Raw genomic sequence first — 23,018 nt, forward strand, 5'->3', positions numbered from 1 at the left:
CTGAATGGCGAGACGCCAGTAAGAAAACTGCTGCTTCTAATGCTCAGGCTGGTAACTCAGACTGGGATAGCAACATGCTTTTAGGAGAGGGTCCATATGAGGGACAGACAAATCAGATTGATTTTCCCGTTGCAGTGTATGCGCAAATTGCGACAGCTGCACGCTGTGCTTGGGGAAGGTTGCCAGTTAAAGGAGATATTGGTGGAAGTTTAGCTAGCATTCGGCAGGGTTCTCATGAACCATATCAGGACTTTGTGGACAGGCTATTGATTTCAGCTAGTAGAATCCTTGGAATTCCAGACACGGGTAGTCCCTTCGTTATGCAACTGGCTTATGAGAATGCTAACACAATTTGCCGAGCTGCAATTCAACCACATAAGGGACAGACAGATTTGGTGGGATATGTCCGTCTTTGCGCAGACATCGGGCCTTCCTGGGAGTTCTCGCAGGGAACCCATGTGCAAGCAATGTTCTTGAGGAACCGAGGGAATAATGCATGCTTTAATTGTGGAAGTTTGGATCATTTTAGAAGTAATTGTCCTAAGAAAAAGGGCGCCAAGGGTAGACAAACAGGCCGTACCCCAGGAATATGACCTCAGTGTGGGAAGGGCCGCCACTGGGCAAAAGATTGTAAGCATAAACCAAGGGTTTTGAGCTGCCCGGTGCCGGGAAACGAGGAAAGGGGTCCGCCCCAGGCCCCGAGTTACTCAAAGAAGACAGCTTATGGGGCTATAAATCTGCTGCCCAGCCAACAAGATCAGTTCTTGAGCTTGTTATGTCAAACCCAGGAAATGCAAGACTATACCTCTGTTCCACTGTCCACGCAGTATTAACCCAAAAGTGGGAGTCCAAACTCTGCCTACTGGAGTCTTTGGACCACTGCCCGTAGAAACCTGTGGCTTTCTCTTAGGATGAAGCAGTTCTATTGTAGAAGGCCTGCAGATTTATCCAGGTGTTATAAATAATGATTATGAGGGAGAACTTAAAATCATAGCCGCTTGCCCTCGTGGTGTTATAACTATACCCGCTAATCAGAAAATTGCTCAACTTACTTTGATCCCTTTACCCCAGTCACTGTATAGATTCCTTGAAAATGAGGAAGGACAAAATAACTTTGACTCCTCTGGCGTAAATTGGGTGAAATCTATCACTAATCAGAGACCTAACCTTAAATTGACTCTTGATGGAAAAGGCTTTGAAGGATTAATAGATACTGGGGCCGATGTAATGATTATAAGAGGGCAGGACTGGCCCTCAAACTGGCCCTTGACTGTTTCCTTGACTCACCTTCAAGGAATTGGGTACGCCAGTAACCCAAAACGTAGTTCCAAATTGCTAACCTGGAGAGATGAGAAAGGGAAATCAGGAAAGATTCAGCCGTATGTTATGTCAAATTTGCCTGTGACCCTGTGGGGAAGAGATCTGTTGTCACAGATGGGTGTTATTCTGTGCAGTTCTAAGGAGATGGTGACTGAGCAGACATTCAGGCAGGGACCCCTGCCTGGTCGTGAACTAGTAAAGAAAGGACAGGGAATTAAGACCTTTGAGGATCTTAAACCCCACTCTAACATGAGAGGTTTAAAGTATTTTCAATAGTGACCACTATCTTGCCTGCATCCCACGCCGAAAAAATTCAATGGCGTAATGATATTCTGGTGTGGGTGGATCAGTGGTCTTTACCTAAAGAGAAAATAGAGGCCACTTCTTTGCTAGTGCAGGAGCAGTTAGAAGCAGGACATTTGGTGGAGTCTCATTCTCCCTGGAATACACCCATTTTCATTATCAGGAAGAAATCTGGAAAATGGAGACTATTACAAGATTTAAGAAAGGTTAATGAAACCATGGTACTTATGGGAACCTTACAACCGGGGCTCCCCTCCCCAGTAGCCATTCCTAAGGGATATTATAAGATTGTTATAGATTTGAAAGATTGTTTCTTTACCATCCCTTTGCATCCAAAGGATTGTGAGAGATTTGCTTTTAGTGTTCCTTCTGTAAATTTCAAGGAACCCATGAAAAGATATCAATGGACAGTTCTCCCGCAGGGGATGGCTAATAGTCCCACATTATGTCAAAGGTTTGTGGCGAAAGCAATTCAGCCTGTTAGACAACAATGGCCAAATATTTACATCGTTCATTTCACAGATGATGTCTTGATGGCGGGAAAGGACCCCCAAGAATTGCTTTTGTGTTATAAAGGTTTACAAAAAGCCCTAGCTGATTAGGGATTGCAAATTGCTTCTGAAAAGGTACAAACTCAGGATCCTTATAATTATTTGGGTTTTAGACTCACTGATCAAGCTGTTTTTCCCCAGAAGATCGTTATTTGTAGAGATAACTTAAGGACCTTAAATGATTTTCAAAAATTGTTAGGTGATATTAACTGGCTTCGCCCCTATTTAAAGCTTACTACAGGGGAGTTTAAACCTTTATTTGATATTCTTAAAGGGAGTTCTGATCCCACTTCCCCTAGATCCCTAACCTCAGAAGGATTGCTGGCCTTACAGCTAGTGGAAAAGTCTATTGAAGAGCAATTCATTACCTATATAGATTACTCCTTGCCGCTGCACCTGTTAATCTTTAATACGACTCATGTGCCTACGGGACTGCTATGGTAAAAATTTCCTATAATGTGGATACATTCAAGGATTTCTCCCAAACGTAATATCTTGCCATATCACGAAGCAGTGGCTCAGATGATTATCACTGGAAGAAGGCAGGCATTGACTTATTTCAGAAAAGAGCCAGATATCATTGTTCAGCCTTACAGCGTAAGTCAGGACACTTGGCTGAAACAGCATAGTACAGATTGGTTGCTTGCACAAATAGGGTTTAACGGAACTATAGACAGCCACTACCCCCAAGACAGATTGATAAAATTTTTAAATGTACATGATATGATATTTCCTAAGATGACTTCTTTACAGCCTTTAAATAATGCTCTATTGATTTTTACTGATGGCTTCTCTAAAGGGCGAGCTGGATATCTTATTAATAATCAACAGGTTATCGTAGAGACTCCTGATCTCTGGGCTCAGCTAGCCAAATTAACAGCAGTACTAAAGGTCTTTCAGTCTGTACATGAGGCTTTTAATATCTTTACTGACAGTTTATATGTTGCTCAGTCAGTACCCTTATTGGAAACCTGTGGTACGTTTAACTTCAATACTCCGTCAGGATCCTTATTTTCAGAATTGGAGGGTAATGATCGCATTGACAGAGCTCTAATAGAAGAAGCTTTAGTTTCGGATCCTGTTGCTCTGGCCCAACGTGATCATGAAAGGTTTCATCTCTCTAGCCATACCCTAAGGCTCCGACATAAGATCACTAAGGAGCAAGCAAGAATGATTGTAAAACAATGTCCTAAATGTATTACATTATCTCCAGTGCCACATCTAGGAGTCAATCCTAGAGGCCTTATGCCTAATCATATTTGGCAAATGGATATAACCCATTATGCAGAATTTGGAAAACTAAAATATATACATGTTTGCATTGATACCTGTTCAGGATTTCTCTTTGCTTCTCTGCATACAGGGGAGGCTTCAAAAAATGTAGTTGATCATTGCCTACAAGCCTTTAATGCCATGGGATTGCCTAAACTTATTAAGACAGATAACGGGCCATCTTATTCTAGTAAAAACTTTATTGCATTCTGTAAAGAATTCGGTATCAAACATAAAACTGGAATTCCTTACAACCCCATGGGACAAGGAATAGTTGAACGTGCTCATAGCACCTTAAAGAATTGGCTTTTTAAAACAAAAGAGGGGCAGCTATATCCCCCAAGGTCATCAAAGGCTCATCTTGCCTTCACCTTATTTGTCCTAAACTTTTTGCAAACTGACATTAAAGGTCAGTCTGCAGCAGACCGCCATTGGCATCCAGTTCTAATTCTTATGTATTGGTAAAATGGAAGGACCTCCTGACTAATGAATGGAAGGGTCTGGATCCGGTTCTAATCTGGGGAAGAGGCTCAGTTTGTGTTTTTTCACGAGATGAAGATGGAGCACGGTGGCTGCCAGAGAGATTAATTCATCAGGTAAACACAGACCCTGTCTCTTCTGGTAAGTATCATTCTAAAGACTAAAATTCCTCTTGTGCTTAGAATTCAGCTGGGAATGGAAGCTCCCAGAAACGCTGTTTTCCTCTGAGCCAAATCCCCTACAGGAGGCCGGAGACTAGCTTTAGCTTTACAATTTGCATCTGAATAAAGTACCTGGACTTCTGCAAAAAGAAAATTTGCACTGCTACTCTCTCATTGTCTAGATCTCTTTCTTTCTTCAAGCAGGTCAATCTACATTCTCCCGCTGGACCTGCAGGCGTTCCCTCCCCTCCCCCAAGAGCACACAGGTGGCTACTGCTATCTCCCTTCCAAGGACATTCCAACACGTGGCTTTCAGTCTGAGATAGAATTTAGATTTACCAAGAGAGCTAGGGAAGTAGAAATTTCATATATTTACAGAGATTAGTTCTTATTTTGATAGACGGGCTTAGTCCCTTAGCTGGCCTCTGGCTTTTCACCCTTGCTGTTACTGCAAGGTGTCCTTAGTACCTCAGGCTAAGGGAATAACAGGGATGAGGAGGAAAGACTTCCAGCTCCTATTTTAGCCACAATTTGTGATGTTACTAATGACATAATTCTTGTCTAGGCCTTGCTAAATCTGAGGTTGACAAGTCTCCTGTAGAGACTGCGCAGGGCTCAGAACTGCGCGTACTGCTTCATGATCATACGAATACAGTATGGCTAGCGCTTGGCGCAGGAGATTACTGCGGGGGAAGGTCCAGTTTGACCGTTTCTGAGTTCCCTGTGTGACACACCTGGTTTGAAGGAGGTTGGTATCTGATTCTAGCTAAAAACCAAAAATACCTAAGGCTCTGCCTCCCCTCCCCAAAAGATACCAAGAGCCACAGATGTGGGTCCTGATAGCACCCACGGGAGGAATCCAGTCAATGTCCACCCAAGCCAAGGTTAAAGGCCCACTCATCTACGGATGAAAAAATCATTTGATCACCTCAGTTTAGCGTTGCCTATTTAAACTTAATTAATAGGGGGGAGAGAGGTTGGAGACCGTACTGTCGAAAGGGCAAGCCCTTCACTGCCTCCCACCCAAATAAAAAAGCCAATTGGCCTTGTACTAAGGAGCCAGTCGGTCTTGCCCCTTCTCCCTGTTTCCCCGCCTGTCATCCAAAATTGCGGAGGAATATCAACTCAGTGTTATTCTAAATTTGTTCAGTCAAACTTAGCCAGCGTTCCAACACCCTACTTAAAATGCAACCAGGAAGTTACCTATTCAGCACTAATTAGCATTATAAAGTCAGAGCCTACAACTCAGCACTATTCTGTTAGTGGTTTACTAGGATAATAAGGACAGTCTTAGCCAGATACAGTTTACCATTAGAAAAGATAGGGAATCCCACGGAAACAGGTTTTTTCTTTAGCCCTAAGAACTCAGGCAGAACTATTTAGCATAGATAATTTTTCTGCCTCGGGCCAGCCTTTTCTTTTATTTTATTTTATTTTATTTTTTTTGTTAACTAATGCGAGGAGCTGTGGTTTCCCTTCCCCCACCATGGAACCTGCTTGCTCAAGGGTGGAGTTTCCTGCTCATTTGTTCTGCCACGCCCACTGCTGGACCCTGTCGGCTTTGCTGCTTGGAGGCACACATGTGTTTGTCCTGCTACTGGACCCCGAGTTACTTGGCAGGAAATTGGGATCCCTCCCCCTTCCTTTATAACTGAATGTTGGAATTAGTAAAGGGGGGCCTTGAACATGGAATTGTCTTGGCCCCATTCTTTCTCCCACCCTATCTAGCTTCCTCTCTTTTCAGCTCGAACTGCCATTCTCAGTTGAACCGCTCGTGTTGCGGACTGCGGGCAGGCCGCAACAATTTGTTAGTGATTAATCATTGTCATTCGAAATGTGCAATATATTTGATTCTATGGAGTCAAATAAAAATTTATGTGGAGTTCAAATGTTTGTTTCCCAGGAAGATTTCGAATGTATCCATCAGGTCTAAATCTATTGTAATTCTACATCTGTTCTATGTTTATTTATTGTATATGTGCAAATGTATAGATAGTATCAGCATAAACATCAGGCACTTTTCAGAGCCCAGAGCTGCCTGTGTCTTATGAGAGAGGATTACAAATCTATGAAATGCAGTTCTCCAGTGACTCAGGATCATTGGGATGAGGGTGAAAGACAATTGAATGTGTACATATAAATAAATGGGAAAAGAGTCTGTGATTGCTCCCATTTTTTCTCCTGTGTGATTGTGATGAGTAATGAAGAAAGAATATGGATAAATAACAGTACTTATACCCCCTAGGATATATGGTGGAATTTTAAAAGGAGTACACAAGAGATTGTGATGTCAAACTGTGTCCTGGAGGTCTCTTGAAATTCTGTGTAATAGACTGGCCTTTGTGTGGGCTGTGCTGACCCAAACCACAGCTTTCCCTAAGGCTGTTGCTCCTGTTGCTTGTCTACCTGTCCACTTCAGGTTCTCTGTTGACTTTTGCTATGGGGAGTTGTTTGCCTCTTAAATTTCATATGCATCTGCAACCATTACAGTCTTCACCTAAGAAATTGAAACTAAGGCAACACTGAAACACATTTGTGAGCTTTCATTCCCCAGTGTGCTCTTGAGCATGAGCAGCAACTTGGGAGGCTTCTGCAGGGGATCCTCCTCAGCTCCTATCTTGTTCCAGGAAGTTGGCAGCCATCCATGGCTTAGTACACAGCAGCATGCAGGCTTCCACCAACTTGAGGCTGTATGACTTGTGCATACATAACCTTTTTTTATTTTTTTATTTTTTATGGTTTTTCGAGACAGGGTTTCTCTGTATAGCTCTGGCTGTCCTGGAACTCAATTTGTAGACCAGGTTGACCTCAAACTCAGAAATCTACCTGCCTCTGCCTCCTGAGTGCTGGGATTAAAGGCGTGTGCCACCACTCCCAGCTTGTGCAAACATAAACAAAGCTTGCCTTTACCTTAAAGCATTTTTTGTTTCACCATGAAGTTGGATATGATCCTTTTATATGGATAAACTTAAAATCTTAAAAACAATTCATTTAATTACTTAAGTCTCTTAAAAATGAAACTTCATACTATGGCTCAAGACTTGCCGTCTTTAAAGGGCTCTTCATGGGCATTGTAATTGTCTACAATAAGCCGTAGACAGGCAATGAGGAAGTTACGATCACCTATTTCTTTCATTGGCATAAGAAAATGCAAACTCTGGTTATTAAAATAAATAATTAGTAAGTATACCTTCATTCTGTGGCTACAGATCCTCATACAATTGCATATTTGATTACAACTTGCTAAGATATGGGCACTAATAAAATAGAATCTCAATTTCTAAGAACATACCCTTGTAGCTGCTTGTATTCTTATGTTCATCTGGTCCCCAAAGCTGCTCACAAAAGTGTCCTAGAATATCTTGCATTAGGAGAGAGTTTTATGATTCATAGGCTTGGGAGAAATAAGGAGGAAGATTTGGCATGTGCTGGGGTAGGGTCAGGAGATACCACACATAAGAAGGTGAGGAATAGAGAGCATAATCACCATGTAGAAGACAGAGAATAGTGGCCCTGAAAGGGCTGCCTGACTGTGTCACGGGAGCAAAGTTGGAATATAGAGTTTGGTAAGCAATAACTTAGGAAGATCAAAGGGAGATGGACTGGCGATATAGCAGAAAGGAAATGGCCCTGGCATTGCGCTGTTTTAGGCATATAAAATATAACTGCTGTGTTTGTGTGTGTGTGTGTGTGTGTGTGAGTGTGTGTGTGTATTTCATTCAGGAAAGTAGAACATTGGGGCTGGCAGCTAGTAACTCAGAGCAGCTGCTCCCACTGGGAACAATTTGAGTAGTTTAATTGGGAACAGCTGCAGTCCTTAACCTCTCCAACATGTTTAAAATTAGGAAAAATGAGGCTGCAACTCATCCTGGACCTGACATGCTTCTTACTGTGATAATGAAAAATCATCAATTCATCACAACTACAAAAACAAAGATCAAATGAGCATGTTATTGTTACTGATTAAGAGTTTTTTTTTTTATTATTCGGTATCCTGTTACTAAGGAAATAGTTGCATTTTAGCTTCATGCTCTCAATGGTTAAACATCAATGTCCCTTGGAATCTTTAAAATATAAGTTAAAAAATTATAAGAATGTAAATATAAGGCTTGAAAATAAGGGGCAAGTCTTTAATCTGACCACCTCTGGAGCACAAGCAGGAGGATCATAGACTTCAAGGTCAACCTGGTCTGTGTAGTAATGAATACCAGGACAGCCAGGGCTACATGGAGGAACCCAATCTCAATAACAAAAACAAAAACGAGAAGGAGGAGGAGGAGGAGGAGGAGGAAGAGAAGGCAATGATTGAGTTTTAATAAATAAAGTTTTATCTATGAAGATTGGGATGGCTAGATGTTTCCAGAATAGAAAGAGAAATTAGAAAGTTCATGAAAGTTGCAAGTGTCCAAGTAAGTTATTAAAGATATGTAAATGTTAAACCTTATAGATGATAGACAGGAGTCGGGCATGGTGGCACACGCCTTTAATCCCAGCAATTGGGAGGCAGAGGCAGGCTGATTTTTGAGTTCAATGCAAGCCTGGTATAAAGAGTGAGTTCCTGAACTGCCAGGGCTATACAAAGAAACCCTATCTCAAAAAAAAAAAAAAAAAAAAAAAAAAAAAAAAAAAAAGAGATGACAGACAGGATATTTCAATTTGTAAGCGAAGGACCAATGCATTTATGTCAAGCCTCTACTTAAATCAACAGAGTTCCCACAAGCTTTGACCAATCCTGGTAACAGTTATAAACATTTGCTTCTAAAGCTTTATGTGAGCTGTTTCAATTATCACAGATACAAAACAAAGATACATGCAAACAAGATAATTATTGAGTTTTAAACTTTGTTAGATTAAACTACTCTAAAAACAAAACCCACCCAACATTCATTTTAAAATGAGCTTCATCGCCACGTTGCACAGAATTTAAGTGACAACACTGGGAAAGCTATGGTATTTCTTTCTTTCTTTCTTTCTTCGTTTCTTTCTTTCTTTCTTTCTTTCTTTCTTTCTTTCTTTCTTTCTTTCTTTTCTTTTCTTTTTTTTTTTAGACAGGGTTTTTCTTTCTAGCCCTGACTGTCCTGGAACTCACTTTGTAGACCAGGCTGGCCTGGAACTCAGAAATCAGCCTGTCTCTGCCTCCTGAGTGCTGGGATTAAAGGCATGTGCCACCACGCACGGCTTGCTATCCTATTTCTAACAAACCTTGAAATCTACAGCAAAGAGGACTTAATGTTCAGAGAGGATATGTAGTATTTTCTCTTTCTAGAGTAGTCAAGATGCAGGACACTGAGACCGCCTCTGGTAAATGGTCTGTTTTAGAGAGGCCACAGAGAGTATCAAGAGAATAAACTCTAACCATCCTACACTTTACAGGAATTCAACTGTGGACCTGTCTCTATGTATGGGTGATGCAATACATAGGTTGTAATAGTGTGGCATTTGTGCTGGGTACCTTATTGTCAACTTGACACAAGCTACAGTCACTTCAGACTTCATATAGGAGCAGACAGGAATTTACTGTCTCCTGGCTGAATTAAGTTCTTGTTCTCCTTGGTCTCACGTGTAGAATTCATTGCTTCTGTTCTTGTACATGAGTGTCTACTGAGTAAGCAAAATGCTGACAAAATATCCTTGAAATATCTGTGTCATTAGGAAGCTGGGGTTTTCTTCTACAGGAGTAGCTATATTTGATCCGTACTTTTCCCCTTTGTAGAGAGCAGCATTCTAGATTGAGAAATGAACAACATTGTTGTGTCTACATAGTTGGATCATAGTGTTGCTCTGAGAACTTGCCAAGCTTATTAAGACTATTTCCAGTATGCTTTTGAGAAGATGTTGCAGCTATCCCCATTTGTATTGTTTTTGAAATAAACTAAAGTACTGAAAGAACCTAGTGGGGAAACCCCCACCCAATTCCCGATTCGGTGTGCACCCAAAAAATCACAAAGGACCATCTCTTGATGTAATTACATGAGGATGTTTAATTACGGAGCTCTGAACCGACATGCATCCCACACAGGAGATAACAGATGTCGGCCATGAGGCTCAAAAGCTAGGGGTTTTTATAGAAAAGGGGTGGGGCTGGGGGGAGGAATTGCTGCGGTTTCACTTGATTGGTCCATTTAAACATCAATAGACTGTTAGAAGGGCGGGAGATAGGGAGGCACTAGGCCAGTCAGGACATGTAACGAAGGGCCTGCCCGGGCATGTCCTGGCCTGTTCTGCTATGCTCTCAGCTCCAGGTTTCAAAGTTCACAAACAACTCTTTGGGCTATTTGACATACATTACATGAATCACAGGTCTCAAGTTTTATTTCCTTTCAGTACCAGATTCAAGACAACTGATGGATTGGCATAATGTATAACAAAATTGTAGTCATATTAGGACTACTGTCAATTAACTAACAGGAAATGTTTAATAATGTGTTTTAACTATATGTTTGTAAATAGAAGCAACAGTAAATATCATTAATTAACTTTGACATTACATTTGAGTGTGTTGTCTTACAGATGTGCTGGTGAAGAATTCTTGGAGACCCAGGGTTTCCATCTCTCATCATGGGGCTCCATGTTTCATCATGAGGTTTATGAGAGAATCACCTGTCCTTAGCTTGAATAATGATTATCCTCTTAACAATTAATTATGTACAATTGCTACCTCTTCAGAAAAGGATTCATTGTTAAATTACCATTTTTGATGTTTTCATATTTAAATTTCTGATTTGTTTGAAATATCCTGACAGGAAACAGAAACTATCTACTTTTTTCTCTTTCTTTATTTTTATTTATTTTTTTCTTTGTACTCTAAATCCAGCAAATAAACCTGCAACTGACATGTACAATGGTGGGAATTGTCTAAAATTACTTAAAGAGTTGTCATTCCACAGTATATCTGAGCATTTATATTCATACTCACAGACACTTTCTTGGTACCAATGAGCATGGGGTGTAGGGAATTAAAGGAGCTTGCAGCAGTGTTTAGAGACCTTGTACTCTTTCTTGTCTACTCCAGAAGTCTGTGTCCTTGATTATCTGTCACCTCATGACTAATACAATGGCAGGTAAGGTCAGGAGTTCCAGGGGACAGGAAACAATGGTAGTGAGTTTAGATATGTCTTTTGAAATGGCATTTAGTTGTTTGTTTTTTTGTTTTCTCCTTCCAATTGTTCCTTCCTGTTTTAATGATGGATTTAGTGCTGTGAACAGATATCATGACAAAGGCCACTCTCATAAGGACAACATTTAATTGGGGCTCGATTACAATTCAGAGGTTCACTCCATTATCATCAATGCTGGTGCATGGCAAAGGTCAGGATGGCATGGGGCCAGAAAGGCTTGGATTTCTACATCTTGTTAAAAGGGCTGTCAGGAGAAGACTGGCAGCTGAGAGTGATGGCGCAGGCCTTTAATCCCAGCACTAGGGAGGCAGAGGCAGGCGAATTTCTGAGTTCGAGGCCAGGCTGGTCTACAAAGTGAGTTCCAGGACAGCCAGGGCTATACAGAGAAACCCGGTCTCGAAACCAAAAAAAAAAAAAAAGAAAAGACTGGCTTCTAGGCAGCTAGGACAAGGATCTTAAAGCACTGTCATTCATGGAACAGAAAAAACTCATGTCATCCTCACATAATAAAGAGCTTCACCATGAGAAGGCAGAAAGGAATTAACAGAGGCCTTGAAATACATTTATGGTGGATTGAGACCCAAAAAGAATAGATTTGCGTTTGTAAAAAGGTTTTAGAATTTACTCTTTACTAGGCTAAAATATTGTCAATACAATATGGTTACATAATTAAAAATCATATCACAGAGGTATGTGCCCCAAGGGCCCTGACTCAGTTTTTGGCTCTTCTGGGACTCCCAGCTGGGTCTGGATGACCAAGAGTCAGAACCTCACCCCCACCACACAGCCCAGGCCCGGGACCTGTCACAGCCCAGGAACTCCCCAAACAGCTCTGGCCTGCCCCTCATCATGGTCTGCATTTCCCATCCCTGAGCAGAGACTTGGTTTCCCCTGAAGCCCAACACCAGCTAAAGTGCAGAAAGGAAAAAATAGTCAGATATTCCCAGGCTCAGAGCCCAAAGCTGAAGTGAATACATGAGACCAGCTGAAGTGAATACTTGAATTGACAGATTCACTGACCAATCAGAGACCCAATATACTCCTACCAGTCAGAATAGGAGGACGGTTCTTCCCGAAATCACGTGACAGGTTCCATGTTATTCTGAGGATTTAAATGAATTGGTGTCTTGTGTTTAGATCTTAACTGCTGAGTACTGAGGGAAGGCTAAGTAAGCTGTGAAGTTGCAACATGGCCAGCACATGCTCACTGCCCACAAAGGTGAGGAGCTGGAGCGGTTGTGGTGGGTCCTACTCAGGGCTGGGCGGGAAGCAGCAGCTTGATGCAGCCCTGTGTGAGGTCTCTTAGTGTTTGCCATTCCTGGACCCAGCTGGGGCATCTGAATAACTTCCCTCTCTGGGCTGAATCTGCACAAAGCATTTGAAGCAGGGCCTTGTGTATAGAAACATCCTTGACAGGATGCCAGTGGCAGGCAGGCTTGGTTCCTCTAGTAGAGTCTACAAGCTCTTCTCCTCTATCTATCATTTTTTGATTCATTTGGAGTTAATTTTGTCTAGTTGTAAAAGGCATCCCAACTGTTGGGTGATTGAGAGCACGTTCTTTCAATATGTCTCTGTTTTTAAGGAAACAAAAAATAGGGAATAAAAATCCATTAATTTTTGTACAGCTGCACCTTTAGCCTTTTAGAAAAATGTTTCTGAGACAAGCTATGTTATAACAGGGATGCCAGTCCCATGCTCCCCAGGGCAATGACCCTGCTTTCCTTTTTATTAGACTTTCTAAGTTCGAATGTTAAATGTATGTACAAGAGCGTTTTTAAAATCACTCATTCAAGTTCTGTAATTAACTGTTCTTTGCAGTGAAAGGAAAAGTGCGTTCCTGTGGAACATGTCTTCTGCCTTCAGACTAGAACAGGAGGAATTGTTTACTGTGTACACAGTAGGGTGAATCAATGTAGACAAGAGCTAGCTCACAGACTAAAGTTTAAGGGAGTCATCTGCAGGGGTCATCATTCTGAGGCAAAGTGACTGATTGTTTTAAATTGCTCAGCATTTATTAATTCATGCATGTTTATAGAAACTGTACAGATTGGTGGGTATACAAGTTGGGGAGGTTCTGTGGGATCAAACTTTGTTGATGTAATTATGTCAGCTGAGAAGCTGTGTGTGTGTCAGGTTATAGATCAGCAGCCTATATTACACATAATGACAAGATCGTACATTATCTTATTGATGGCATTTCCTCAGCAGGGAATGGCCTGCTCTTCTTGAAAGTCACTATTGTTATTCATCTGTCCCTTGTTCTGTTACCACCAGCCACAATGCATGTTTCTTGGAAATTAACTCCAGGGTTCAAAAGTAGATTTGAGTTTCAGAGGTTTTTCTTGTCTTCATGGTGCTTGGCAGGAAGCAGACATTAAATTGCTCTTCCAAGTTGTTTTCTTCGTGAGTTTCAGAGGGCATGGGTTTTCCTGAAGTCATAAGGAGGCATGAGAGACTGCAGAGCCATAGCTACCATTCTGATCTTCCCCATGCAGAGAAATCTGTAGACCTTGAGGCCTCACTGTTTGAAAGATGAATAGTAGATTGACAGTGAGAAATATAACAGTTAAACTCACTTTGGTTTTGTTGTTGTTGTTGTTGGACTTTGTGAGGTTTTTTTTTTGTTGTTGTTGTTATTAGTTTTTTGTTTTTTATTTTTTAGTTTCAATGCACATGTGCTCATAGGTGACACTGTTCAAGTTAACATTTAACAGCCTATACCCTTATAAAGGATCCCTATAATCAGTGCCCTAGTGGTCACAAAACAGCACAGAATGACAGCTTAAGCAATGTCCTGCTGACTCTTTCTCCCATCTGATTTTAATCTTTTATAACACTGTTATTTCTCAGATGGATGTGAGAGCTTCAGCTGACTTGTCTACATTACAGGTTGAAATTGAAAATTCGGGGGAGAAAGCACAGAATGTAGCATCAGCTTTCACGTTCAAAATGTTTTTATAATGTTCTTCTGGTTGGTATTTAGGGGAGAAAGAGTGAGTGTCAAGCTTTTTACACCAGAGTTGCCAGGTTATTGAGAAGCAAATAGGTCACATAGCATACTGGAAGAATCCAGAAAGTGGTTCTATGTGGCTGCAAAGAGAACTTTCTGCCCGTGAGTCACAGTGGATCAAATTAAAAATGAGGTTAAGAAACAGACTGAATTGATTTTGTTTGAATTTAAATAACGTCAATAAATTATCATTGAACAAAAGTGCAATGATTTAGAAAAGTGACCCATTTCAATTCTTCTGAGTAAATAAAGAGCCTTAGGTGGCCACACATTTTTGCTCTGGAGAATATGTTTTTAAATATTTAAGATGTTTTTAAAAAGATTTTAATTTAGTTAAAATTTATTTATTTATTTTATTTCATTTATTTTTTATGTATACAGTGTATTGCCTGCATGTATGTATGCAAGCCAGGAGAGGATACCTGATCTCATTATACATGACTGTGATCTATCCTATGGTTGCTGGGAATTGAACTCAGGACTTTTGGAAGAGCAGCCAGTTCTCTTCACCTCTGAGTCATGTCTCCAGCCCAAGATTTAAGATTTTTGCCCAGGAGTGACTGTTAAGTGTAATATATAATTGTAATATCATTACCCTATAATATTATGTATGCATTTTTTATTTTTTGAATAGTTAATCAAACATAATTTTTCAGATTTACAAGCAAGAGAAGTTGTTTAGAAATAAATGTGTAATTATTCTTCTAATTCCACAATCCAACCTGATGAAAGACAACACAAGACAATGTCCTGAGTCACACACAGGCTTGGCATGAACTCTTCTGTGATGGTCATCCTCTTCAGAAAGAGCATGAGAAATGTATCTGTCAAAAATCATGCTCTCCTAGTCTTCATCATTTTGATTTTCTTTCTTCATTGTTTCTCTCCTTTGCATTTTCCTTTCTTATTACTTTTATTATTTTTTCTTTTGTTGTTGTTGTTGTTTTTCAAGACATTGTTTCTCTGTATAGCCCTGGCTGTCCTGGAACTCCCTTTGTAGACCAGGGTGACCTCGAACTCAGAAATCTGCCTGCCTCTGCCTCCTTAGTGCTGGGATTAAAGAAGTATGCCCCACTGTCCCCATTGATTCTTGAGAGCTTGTCTTCCACCAGGTCTCTGTCTCTTTTTGGAAATGCCTGCCACCTCTTTACCCCCATCAGTTGCAGATTTCTCTTTTTTGTTTTTGTTTTCTTTTTGAGACAGGGTTTTTCTGTATAGCCCTGGCTGTCCTGGAGCTCACTTTGTAGACCAGGCTGGCCTCAAACTCAGAATTCCAACTGCCTCTGCCTCCCAAGTGCTGGGATTAAAGGTGTGTGCCACCATACCTGGCTCAGTTGCTGATTTCTATTCATATTCATGGCCATCTAGTCACCTTTCCTGTCTTTCCACAAAACTGATCCTGTACAGACTGTTCCCTTTCCATCCTCTGCCAGTCCAATGCCCCTCCCTCCATCTGGCTTTTATTACTTATATTCCCCCCTCTGAGTGAGATTCAAATATCCTCATTACTTGGGCCTGCTTTCTTGCTTATTAACTTTTGGTTCTGTGTGGTATAGTTTGGTAAGTATGTTTTTTGGCTAATATTTATGTGTAAATGAGAACATATCAAGAAGGTCAATTTGATACTGCATTCCCTTGGTAAGGATGCTGTTCTCAAGTTTCCTCCATTTGATAGCAAATCTCATGGTATCTTTTTTTTCCCATAGCTGAATAGAACTATATTGTGTAGATGTACATTACTTTTTTCCATTCCTTAGTTAGGGACATCTAGGTTATTCGATTTTCTTGCTCTTATGATTAAAGTAGCTATGAACATAGTTCCTCAAGGGTCTTTGTGGAATGTTGGAGCATCGTTTGGGTATATACCAACGTGTGGTATTGCTGGGTCTTGAGGTAGTACTCTTCTCAGTTTTCTGAAAAAGTGGGAAATTGATTGATTGATTCTTGAACTTTTATGTTTATATCCTTTCTTACACTAAAGATGTCATTAATGAATATTTAATGTTATTCATACCTGAGGATCCTAAATCTAATGTTGGATACTACAATGTTTCAAAACATATTATATTAATTAACGTTTATTAATTATTCAAACTATTAATGTTTCAAAACATATAATATTTTGTGGGAATTAATCATAGTAGAAGAGCATAAAATTTTAAAAATGAATCGTTAAAAAATATTTTCAAAAGCCTTTATATGATTCCTCCTGACTTACTGGGTATTTAAAATACATTATATATCCCTGTATACTATGTAACAATCAGTTTACTTAAAAAGATTATCAGTGTTTCTAGGACAGATATTATTTTATCAGTTAGTATATGTTAAAGATTTTGATGGGTGTGGTGACACACACTTTTAATCCCAGTACTCCAGAGGCAGAGACACGCGGAACTCTGAGTTCGAGACCAGCCTGGTCTACAGAGTGAGTTCCAGGACAGCCAGGGCTACACAGAGAAACCCTGTCATGTAAAACTAAAAATAAATAAATAAATAAATAAATAAATAAATAAATAAATGAAAATGAAAAAAGGAAAACCTCATTGAAGTTAAACATTAAGAAAATGCTAATTTCAAGAACAGTAAGAAATATCAATGATACTTTTATGATGTTTATAAGAATGATTTTAATATTTTCAAATGTTAATACTCAACAAACAGAATAGTTATTTTAAGGTATATTTCTTCGTCATGTTTCCTTTTTCATTTCTTATTTTATTAATTTGGATACTGTCTCTGTGCCCTCTGGTTAATTTGGCTAAGTGTTTGTCTATCTTGTTGATTTATCTATCTTCTTGATTTTCTCAAAGAACCAGCTCCTGGTTTGGTTGATTCCTTATATAGTTGTTTTTGTTCTGTTTGGTTGATTTCAGAACTGAGTTTGATTGTTTCCTGCAGGCTACTCCTCTTGGGTGCATTTGCTTCTTTTTGTTCTAGAACTTTCAGGTGTGATGTCAAGCTGCTAGTATAAGCTCTCTCCAGTTTCTTTATGGAGGCACTTTGAGCTATGAATTTTCCTCTTAGCACTGCTTTCATGTTTCCCATCAGTTTTGGTATGATGTGTCTTCATTTTCATTAAATTCTCAAAAGCCTTTAATTTTTTTCTTTCTTTCTTCCTTGACAAAGTTATCATTGAGTAGAATGTTGTTAAGTTTCCATGTGCATGTGTGCTTTCCTTTGCTTTTGTTGGTATTTAAGACCAGCCATCGTCAGTTATGATCTGATAGGGTGCATGGGATGATTTCAGTCTTCTTGTTTCTGTTGGGGCCTGTTTTGTGACTGATTATATGGTCAGTTTTGGAGAAGGTACTATGAGCTGCTGAGACGAAGGTGTATTCTTTGCCTTTAGGATGAAATGTTTGTTTCATAACTTCTGTTATTTTCACTGTGTCTCTGTTTAGTTTCTGTTTCCATGATCTGTCCATTGCTGAGAGTGGGGTGTTGAAGTCTCCCACTATGATTGTGTGATGTGCAATGTGCATTTTGAACTTTAGTTAAGTTTGTATTATGAAAGTGGTTGCCCTTGCATTTGGAGCATACATGTTCAGAATTGAGAGTTCCTTGCTTTTTGTAGTTTGTAATATTCATACAGAATCTATGATATCTACTTAGCATTGTTTATCTGTTTGATTGTCACTTTATATCTGTTAATTTGTACTCTTCTTGCAAATGTATGTCCCATTCAATAGGTGAAGAAATTCGAGATGCGAACCTAATAATTCAGTTTTTGTCTGAAAAGACATTGTGATTACCTTATAACTTCTGTGTTAGGATGGAGGAAAGGGAAGAATATTTTGAATACATTGTCAATGAAATATATATCCAATATGTGAGCACCATGCTTTCTATTATGAACATGTATGGGATGTTTTAGAATGCAGTGACATATGAGGATGTGCATGTGAACTTTACTCGGGAAGAATGGGCTTTGCTGGATCCTTCACAGAAGAGTCTCTACAAGGATGTGATGCTGGAGACCTACAGGAACCTCAGAGCTATAGGTAAGACTGTTCATGTGGTTTTCCTTTATAAATTTGAGGGAAACTGTTTCCTTTGGTTTGAATGTGTGTTTGTCTTTTTGCTTGCTTCTTTTGTTGTTGATGATGCTCTTCTATAATTTACATTGAGAAGGAAGAATGAGGTGAATGAGTCAGACATGGTTCTAAGGTTCACTGAAGATAATACATTAAACTTTGCCTCAATTCCAATAATACATCATACATTTTCTGGTACTATGTTTTAGACTCTTATTGGGAAGACCATAGTAATGAAGAAAATTCTCAAACTTCTAGAAGAAGTGGAAGGTAATTTTTATTTACATGCTGATCCAAATGTGCCTCAGAAGAAATCTTCATGAGTTCTTGACATTTTAGTTCGAGGCAACAGTGTATGTAAATAAGCATAAGATTCTGAGTATTAAATTCTCACAAATGCATTTACCCCTATGTCATGTACTCTATTTCAGTTGGCAGGGCATTCTTTAATGTCCAATACTGCCTTAACAGATAGAAATATTTCAAGCACAGCCCCATTGGCACTAAAATGCAGACTTGCCACTCGGTTTAGTCTTATACTTCTTAGATATTGCAAAAAAGTATACACTTTGATCATATGATATGTTTATATCCAGAAACTTCTCATAAATAAATGGTTCACAGTGACACATACGTAACTCATGTACTTGTAGAAAGGTGCTTAAGTTTACTGATAGTGGACGTTTATGAGGATTGAGAAAGTTGAATAGAAAGATTAATAAAATACCTCACATGACTCCGGAGAATAAAAATTCAAATTTGTGAATGTAATGTTTTTCCATTTTATTTGTTCTTGTACCTTTCATAGGTATATTATAAGGCACATATCTGTCTATCTATCTATCTATCTATCTATCTATCTATCTATCTATCTATCTATCTCTTATATAAAGGATTCAGGCCCTATTTATTAAAGATATTGACAGAAACACTGAATGTCTTTTTCTCCAAAGACAGCTAGAAGATATCTTGTTATCGCCACTTAGAGTATATTTGTTGAACAAGATATGATTTTACAGTTAATTGATTTTCCAACTTCATTAGGAGTAAATAAACAAACACACTAAAAAGATTCCCAGGAGTATTAGTAATGTAGAAATTTTCTGTTTTTTACTGGTTCACTGTCCAACTATAATACGGCTTAATCTACAAGAAAATTTATGAATGCAGTCATTGTTGTAAATCTCTGAGTGCTTGCAGGTTTTGTTAAGTATGTGAAAAAGCCCATATAAGAAAAGATTGCCATGAATGTGAGCCATGATATAAATGCTTTTACAATTACCATTATCTTCAAATATTTAATGAAACCCATAATGAAAGAAAACACCATGGATACAAACAAAGTGATGAATGCTTATTATACCTGATTTCTATTTCCATTTAGAAAACACTGTAAATTGATTCATACATATAAAAATATTCATTACTATAATACATGGGTAAACCTTTCAAAAGTGACAATTGCATCTACAGGCACAAAAGAATTTATAATGTAGAGAAAATTTCTGAATATATGCAAAATGCTAACGATTTTGTATGTCCAGGCATCTTCAAATGGAAGACAGAACTCATACTGGAGAGAAAAGCTATGAAAGTGTGCAATGTAATGAAGTGCTTTCAAGTCACAGTCATGCTCAGATATATAAAGGAATTCTTACTGGAGCCTTTGGACTTTATACTGGTGTTCAAATGCATAGAAGAACACGCGCAGGGGATAAACGCTGTGACTGTAACACACTTGGTAAAGCCTGTGCATGCAACAGCCATCTGCAAAGCCATAAAAGAACAGATACTAGAGAGAAGCCCTATGAATGTAGCCACTGTTGTAAAGCCTTTGCATATCATAGTGATCTTCTAAGGCATAAAAGAACACATACTGGAGAGAAGCCCTATGAATGTAAACAATGTGGTAAAGCTTTTGCTCATCACAGCAATCTTCAAAACCATGAAAGAACACATACTGGAGAGAAGCCTTATGAATGTAAACAATGTGGCAAATCTTTTGCACAGAATAGGCATTTAAAGAGTCATAAAAGAACACATACTGGAGAGAAGCCCTATAAATGTAAACAATGTGGTAAAGCTTTTGCTCTTCATGGCAACCTTCAAGACCATGAGAGGACACATACTGGAGAGAAGCCTTATGAATGTAAACAATGTGGCAAATCTTTTGCACAGAATAGGTATTTACAGCGTCATAAAAGAACACATACTGGAGAGAAGCCTTATGAATGTAAACAATGTGGTAAAGCCTTTTCTCTTCACAGCAATCTTCAAAGACATGAAAGGACACATACTGGAGAGAAGCCCTATGAGTGTAACCACTGTGGTAAAGCCTTTGCATATCAAGGAAATCTTAAGGTTCATAGAAGAACACATACTGGAGAGAAACCCTACGCATGTAACCAATGTGGTAAAGCCTCTGCATACCCCAGCCTTCTCCAAAGACATAAAAAATCACATACTGGAGAGAAGTCCTATGAATGTAACCAATGTGGTAAAGCCTTTGCTTGTCACAGCCATCTTCAAAGCCATGAGAGGACACATACTGGAGAGAAACCTTATGCATGTAACCACTGTGGGAAAGCATTTGCAGAAAACAATAATCTTGAAAAGCATAAAACAATTCTACACTGGAAAGACTCTCTATGTATGTAACCAATATGATAAAGCCTTTGCTCATCACAGCTATCTTCAAATCCACCGAAAGACACAACATAGAGGAAATAGACACTATGCATGTACCCAGTGTCATAAAGTGTTTTCACATAACAGTACTCTTCCATGCCATAAAAGACACGGACTGGATAGAAGCCCTATGAATGTAACCAATGTTTTAAGCCTTTGCTCAACACAGCCATCCTCAAAACCGTAACCAGACACATACTGGAGAGAAACACTATTCATGTAACCAGTGTGTTAAAGTGTTTTCACATAGCAGTAATCTTCAGAGTCACAAAAGAACACATACTTCACAGAATCTCTGTCGATGTAAACAACGTGGTAAAGCCTTTGCACATGTGGTCTTCAAGGGCATTAAAAACCTAGATTGCAGTGAACTCTTATGAATGTAATCAACTTGATTAAGACTTTGCATATCAGAGTCTCCTCCTTTTACATGAAAAGAATCATTCAGCAGAGAGATACTGTGAGTTTTGTGTGTGTGTGTAGGCGTGTAACTCTTTTGTCTACCATTCCATACTTTTTCTCTGGTTAACTACATTGCCTATTTTGATATGAGGAATTGTGTTTTTTTATTGGAATATGTTATGTCTTGTTTAGTTGACATCCACAAGAGGCTGTCCTGCTGTTTTCCTGAGACAAGTTATCTGTCTTAGGTGTCCCTTTGTTCCTGCCCACATCTATTGCAGCAGCATCCAGAAGCCACAGAGACTCAGAGTTGCTTGATGTGTCCCAAGAGGTGGAACAGGCGTCAGGACCAGTGAGGTGTTTATACTATAAATGGCCAGAATTGAACTGTTAGAACTGGGCGAGAAGAGGTGCACTCTCGAATTTGGAGTCAAACTAGTTGACTGAGAGAAGCCAGCCACCTACACACCTCAGGCAAGTCATATGAGAAAGTTGTTTCAGAGAGACTGAGTCCCTTGAATGGGAAGTCCTGTATGCTCTTCCCGTGGTTTCGGTACCACATGAATGAAAAGGAGGGCATGAAACTCGTATGCATGTTTGAGAAGAATGTTTTATTGACGGGATGAGCAATAGCACAACTATGTGCACCTGTAAACATCCAAGCCTCATCTGTACAAAGTACACTTGGACTTGAGTTTGTCAGTGAAGGAGTTAAAAATAAATTGAAGAGTGAGGAGAAAGTGTGAGAAGCAAGTTCTATGTGAACCCATGGGGTTTACAGGAAAAGGGAAGTTATGGGTAGGGCAGCAAATGTCAGTGACAAAAACAAGTTTAGGGAAGTGGTGGATATGAGAGGTGCTCAGAAGAGACAGGATTTTATTACAGGTAGTAGCAGCCAGCACTTGCTTTTGATATGTTAAATAAGTAAGCCATTTGTCCTGAGTTTCCTTGAGATTTCACAGCATACATATAAATGAGTGTTTGAGTATTATTTCAGTCTGCTTCATGGCATGTTTGTTAATCAGCCCTATGTTGTTTTCTGTGCAATTGCTTAAATGATATCTCTGCTTTTATTGACAATGATGTGCTTGTTTGGGAAATCATCAGAGTGCTGTAAAATATATTATGAACCTAATTTATCACTGATTTGAACTCCTTACATTCTACTTCTTAATGCTGTAGTCTTACATTATTACCTGTTTGTATTTTATATGTATGGGAATTTTGCTTACATGTAGACCTGTGAACTGCATGCCAGAGGATGTTTCAGATCAACTAGAATTAGTATTGCAGAATGTCATGAATCCCCCTTTGAGCGTGCCTACTGTAACTGAGCCAGTGCCCTGTGGAGAAGCAGGAATTGCTGTTACTCATTGTGCCACCACATCTTTTAAAAAGTTAATCCAGTTTGCCATTCATTGAAGATTAATACAGCCCACGTGCCAGATTCTTTAACCATGCAAATACATGTTCTACATTTTGCAAATGAACTTTCCCATTAAATCTCTCAAGTACGCTGTGAATAAAGGTTGTATGTTTCCATGAGAAGTATTGCTTTGGTGTGTGTTTGTGTATGTGTGTGAGTGTGTGTGTGTGTGTTCATGTGTGTTTGTGTGTGTGTATGTGTGTGTATATAAAATGCCCTATCAGGATATTTTTCCTCCCATGAAAGAAAC

At 39.3% G+C, this 23,018-nt stretch overlaps 1 protein-coding gene across 1 annotated transcript; it reads left to right on the top strand.

Moving 5' to 3' along the window:
* Positions 1-12,394: 12,394 nt before the first annotated feature.
* LOC110288803 (uncharacterized) lies at positions 12,395-20,910 on the top strand. Its single transcript, XM_085836311.1, has 4 exons — positions 12,395-12,424; positions 18,093-18,219; positions 18,462-18,522; positions 19,797-20,910. Exons 1-4 carry the CDS (start codon positions 12,395-12,397, stop codon positions 20,908-20,910), a joined length of 1,332 nt encoding a protein of 443 aa, XP_085692437.1.
* Positions 20,911-23,018: the final 2,108 nt, after the last annotated feature.

This window comes from Mus caroli, unplaced genomic scaffold, assembly GCF_978045245.1.
Source record: "Mus caroli unplaced genomic scaffold, Mus_caroli_1 scaffold_4, whole genome shotgun sequence".
NCBI lineage: Eukaryota > Metazoa > Chordata > Mammalia > Rodentia > Muridae > Mus > Mus caroli.

Coding starts and splice junctions, on each gene's coding strand:
- LOC110288803 (XM_085836311.1), top strand. CDS start 12,395: ATGGCCAGCACATGCTCACTGCCCACAAAG. Junction 12,425..18,092: donor CATGCTCACTGCCCACAAAG/GTGAGGAGCTGG, acceptor GGGATGTTTTAG/AATGCAGTGACATATGAGGA. Junction 18,220..18,461: donor CAGGAACCTCAGAGCTATAG/GTAAGACTGTTC, acceptor ACTATGTTTTAG/ACTCTTATTGGGAAGACCAT.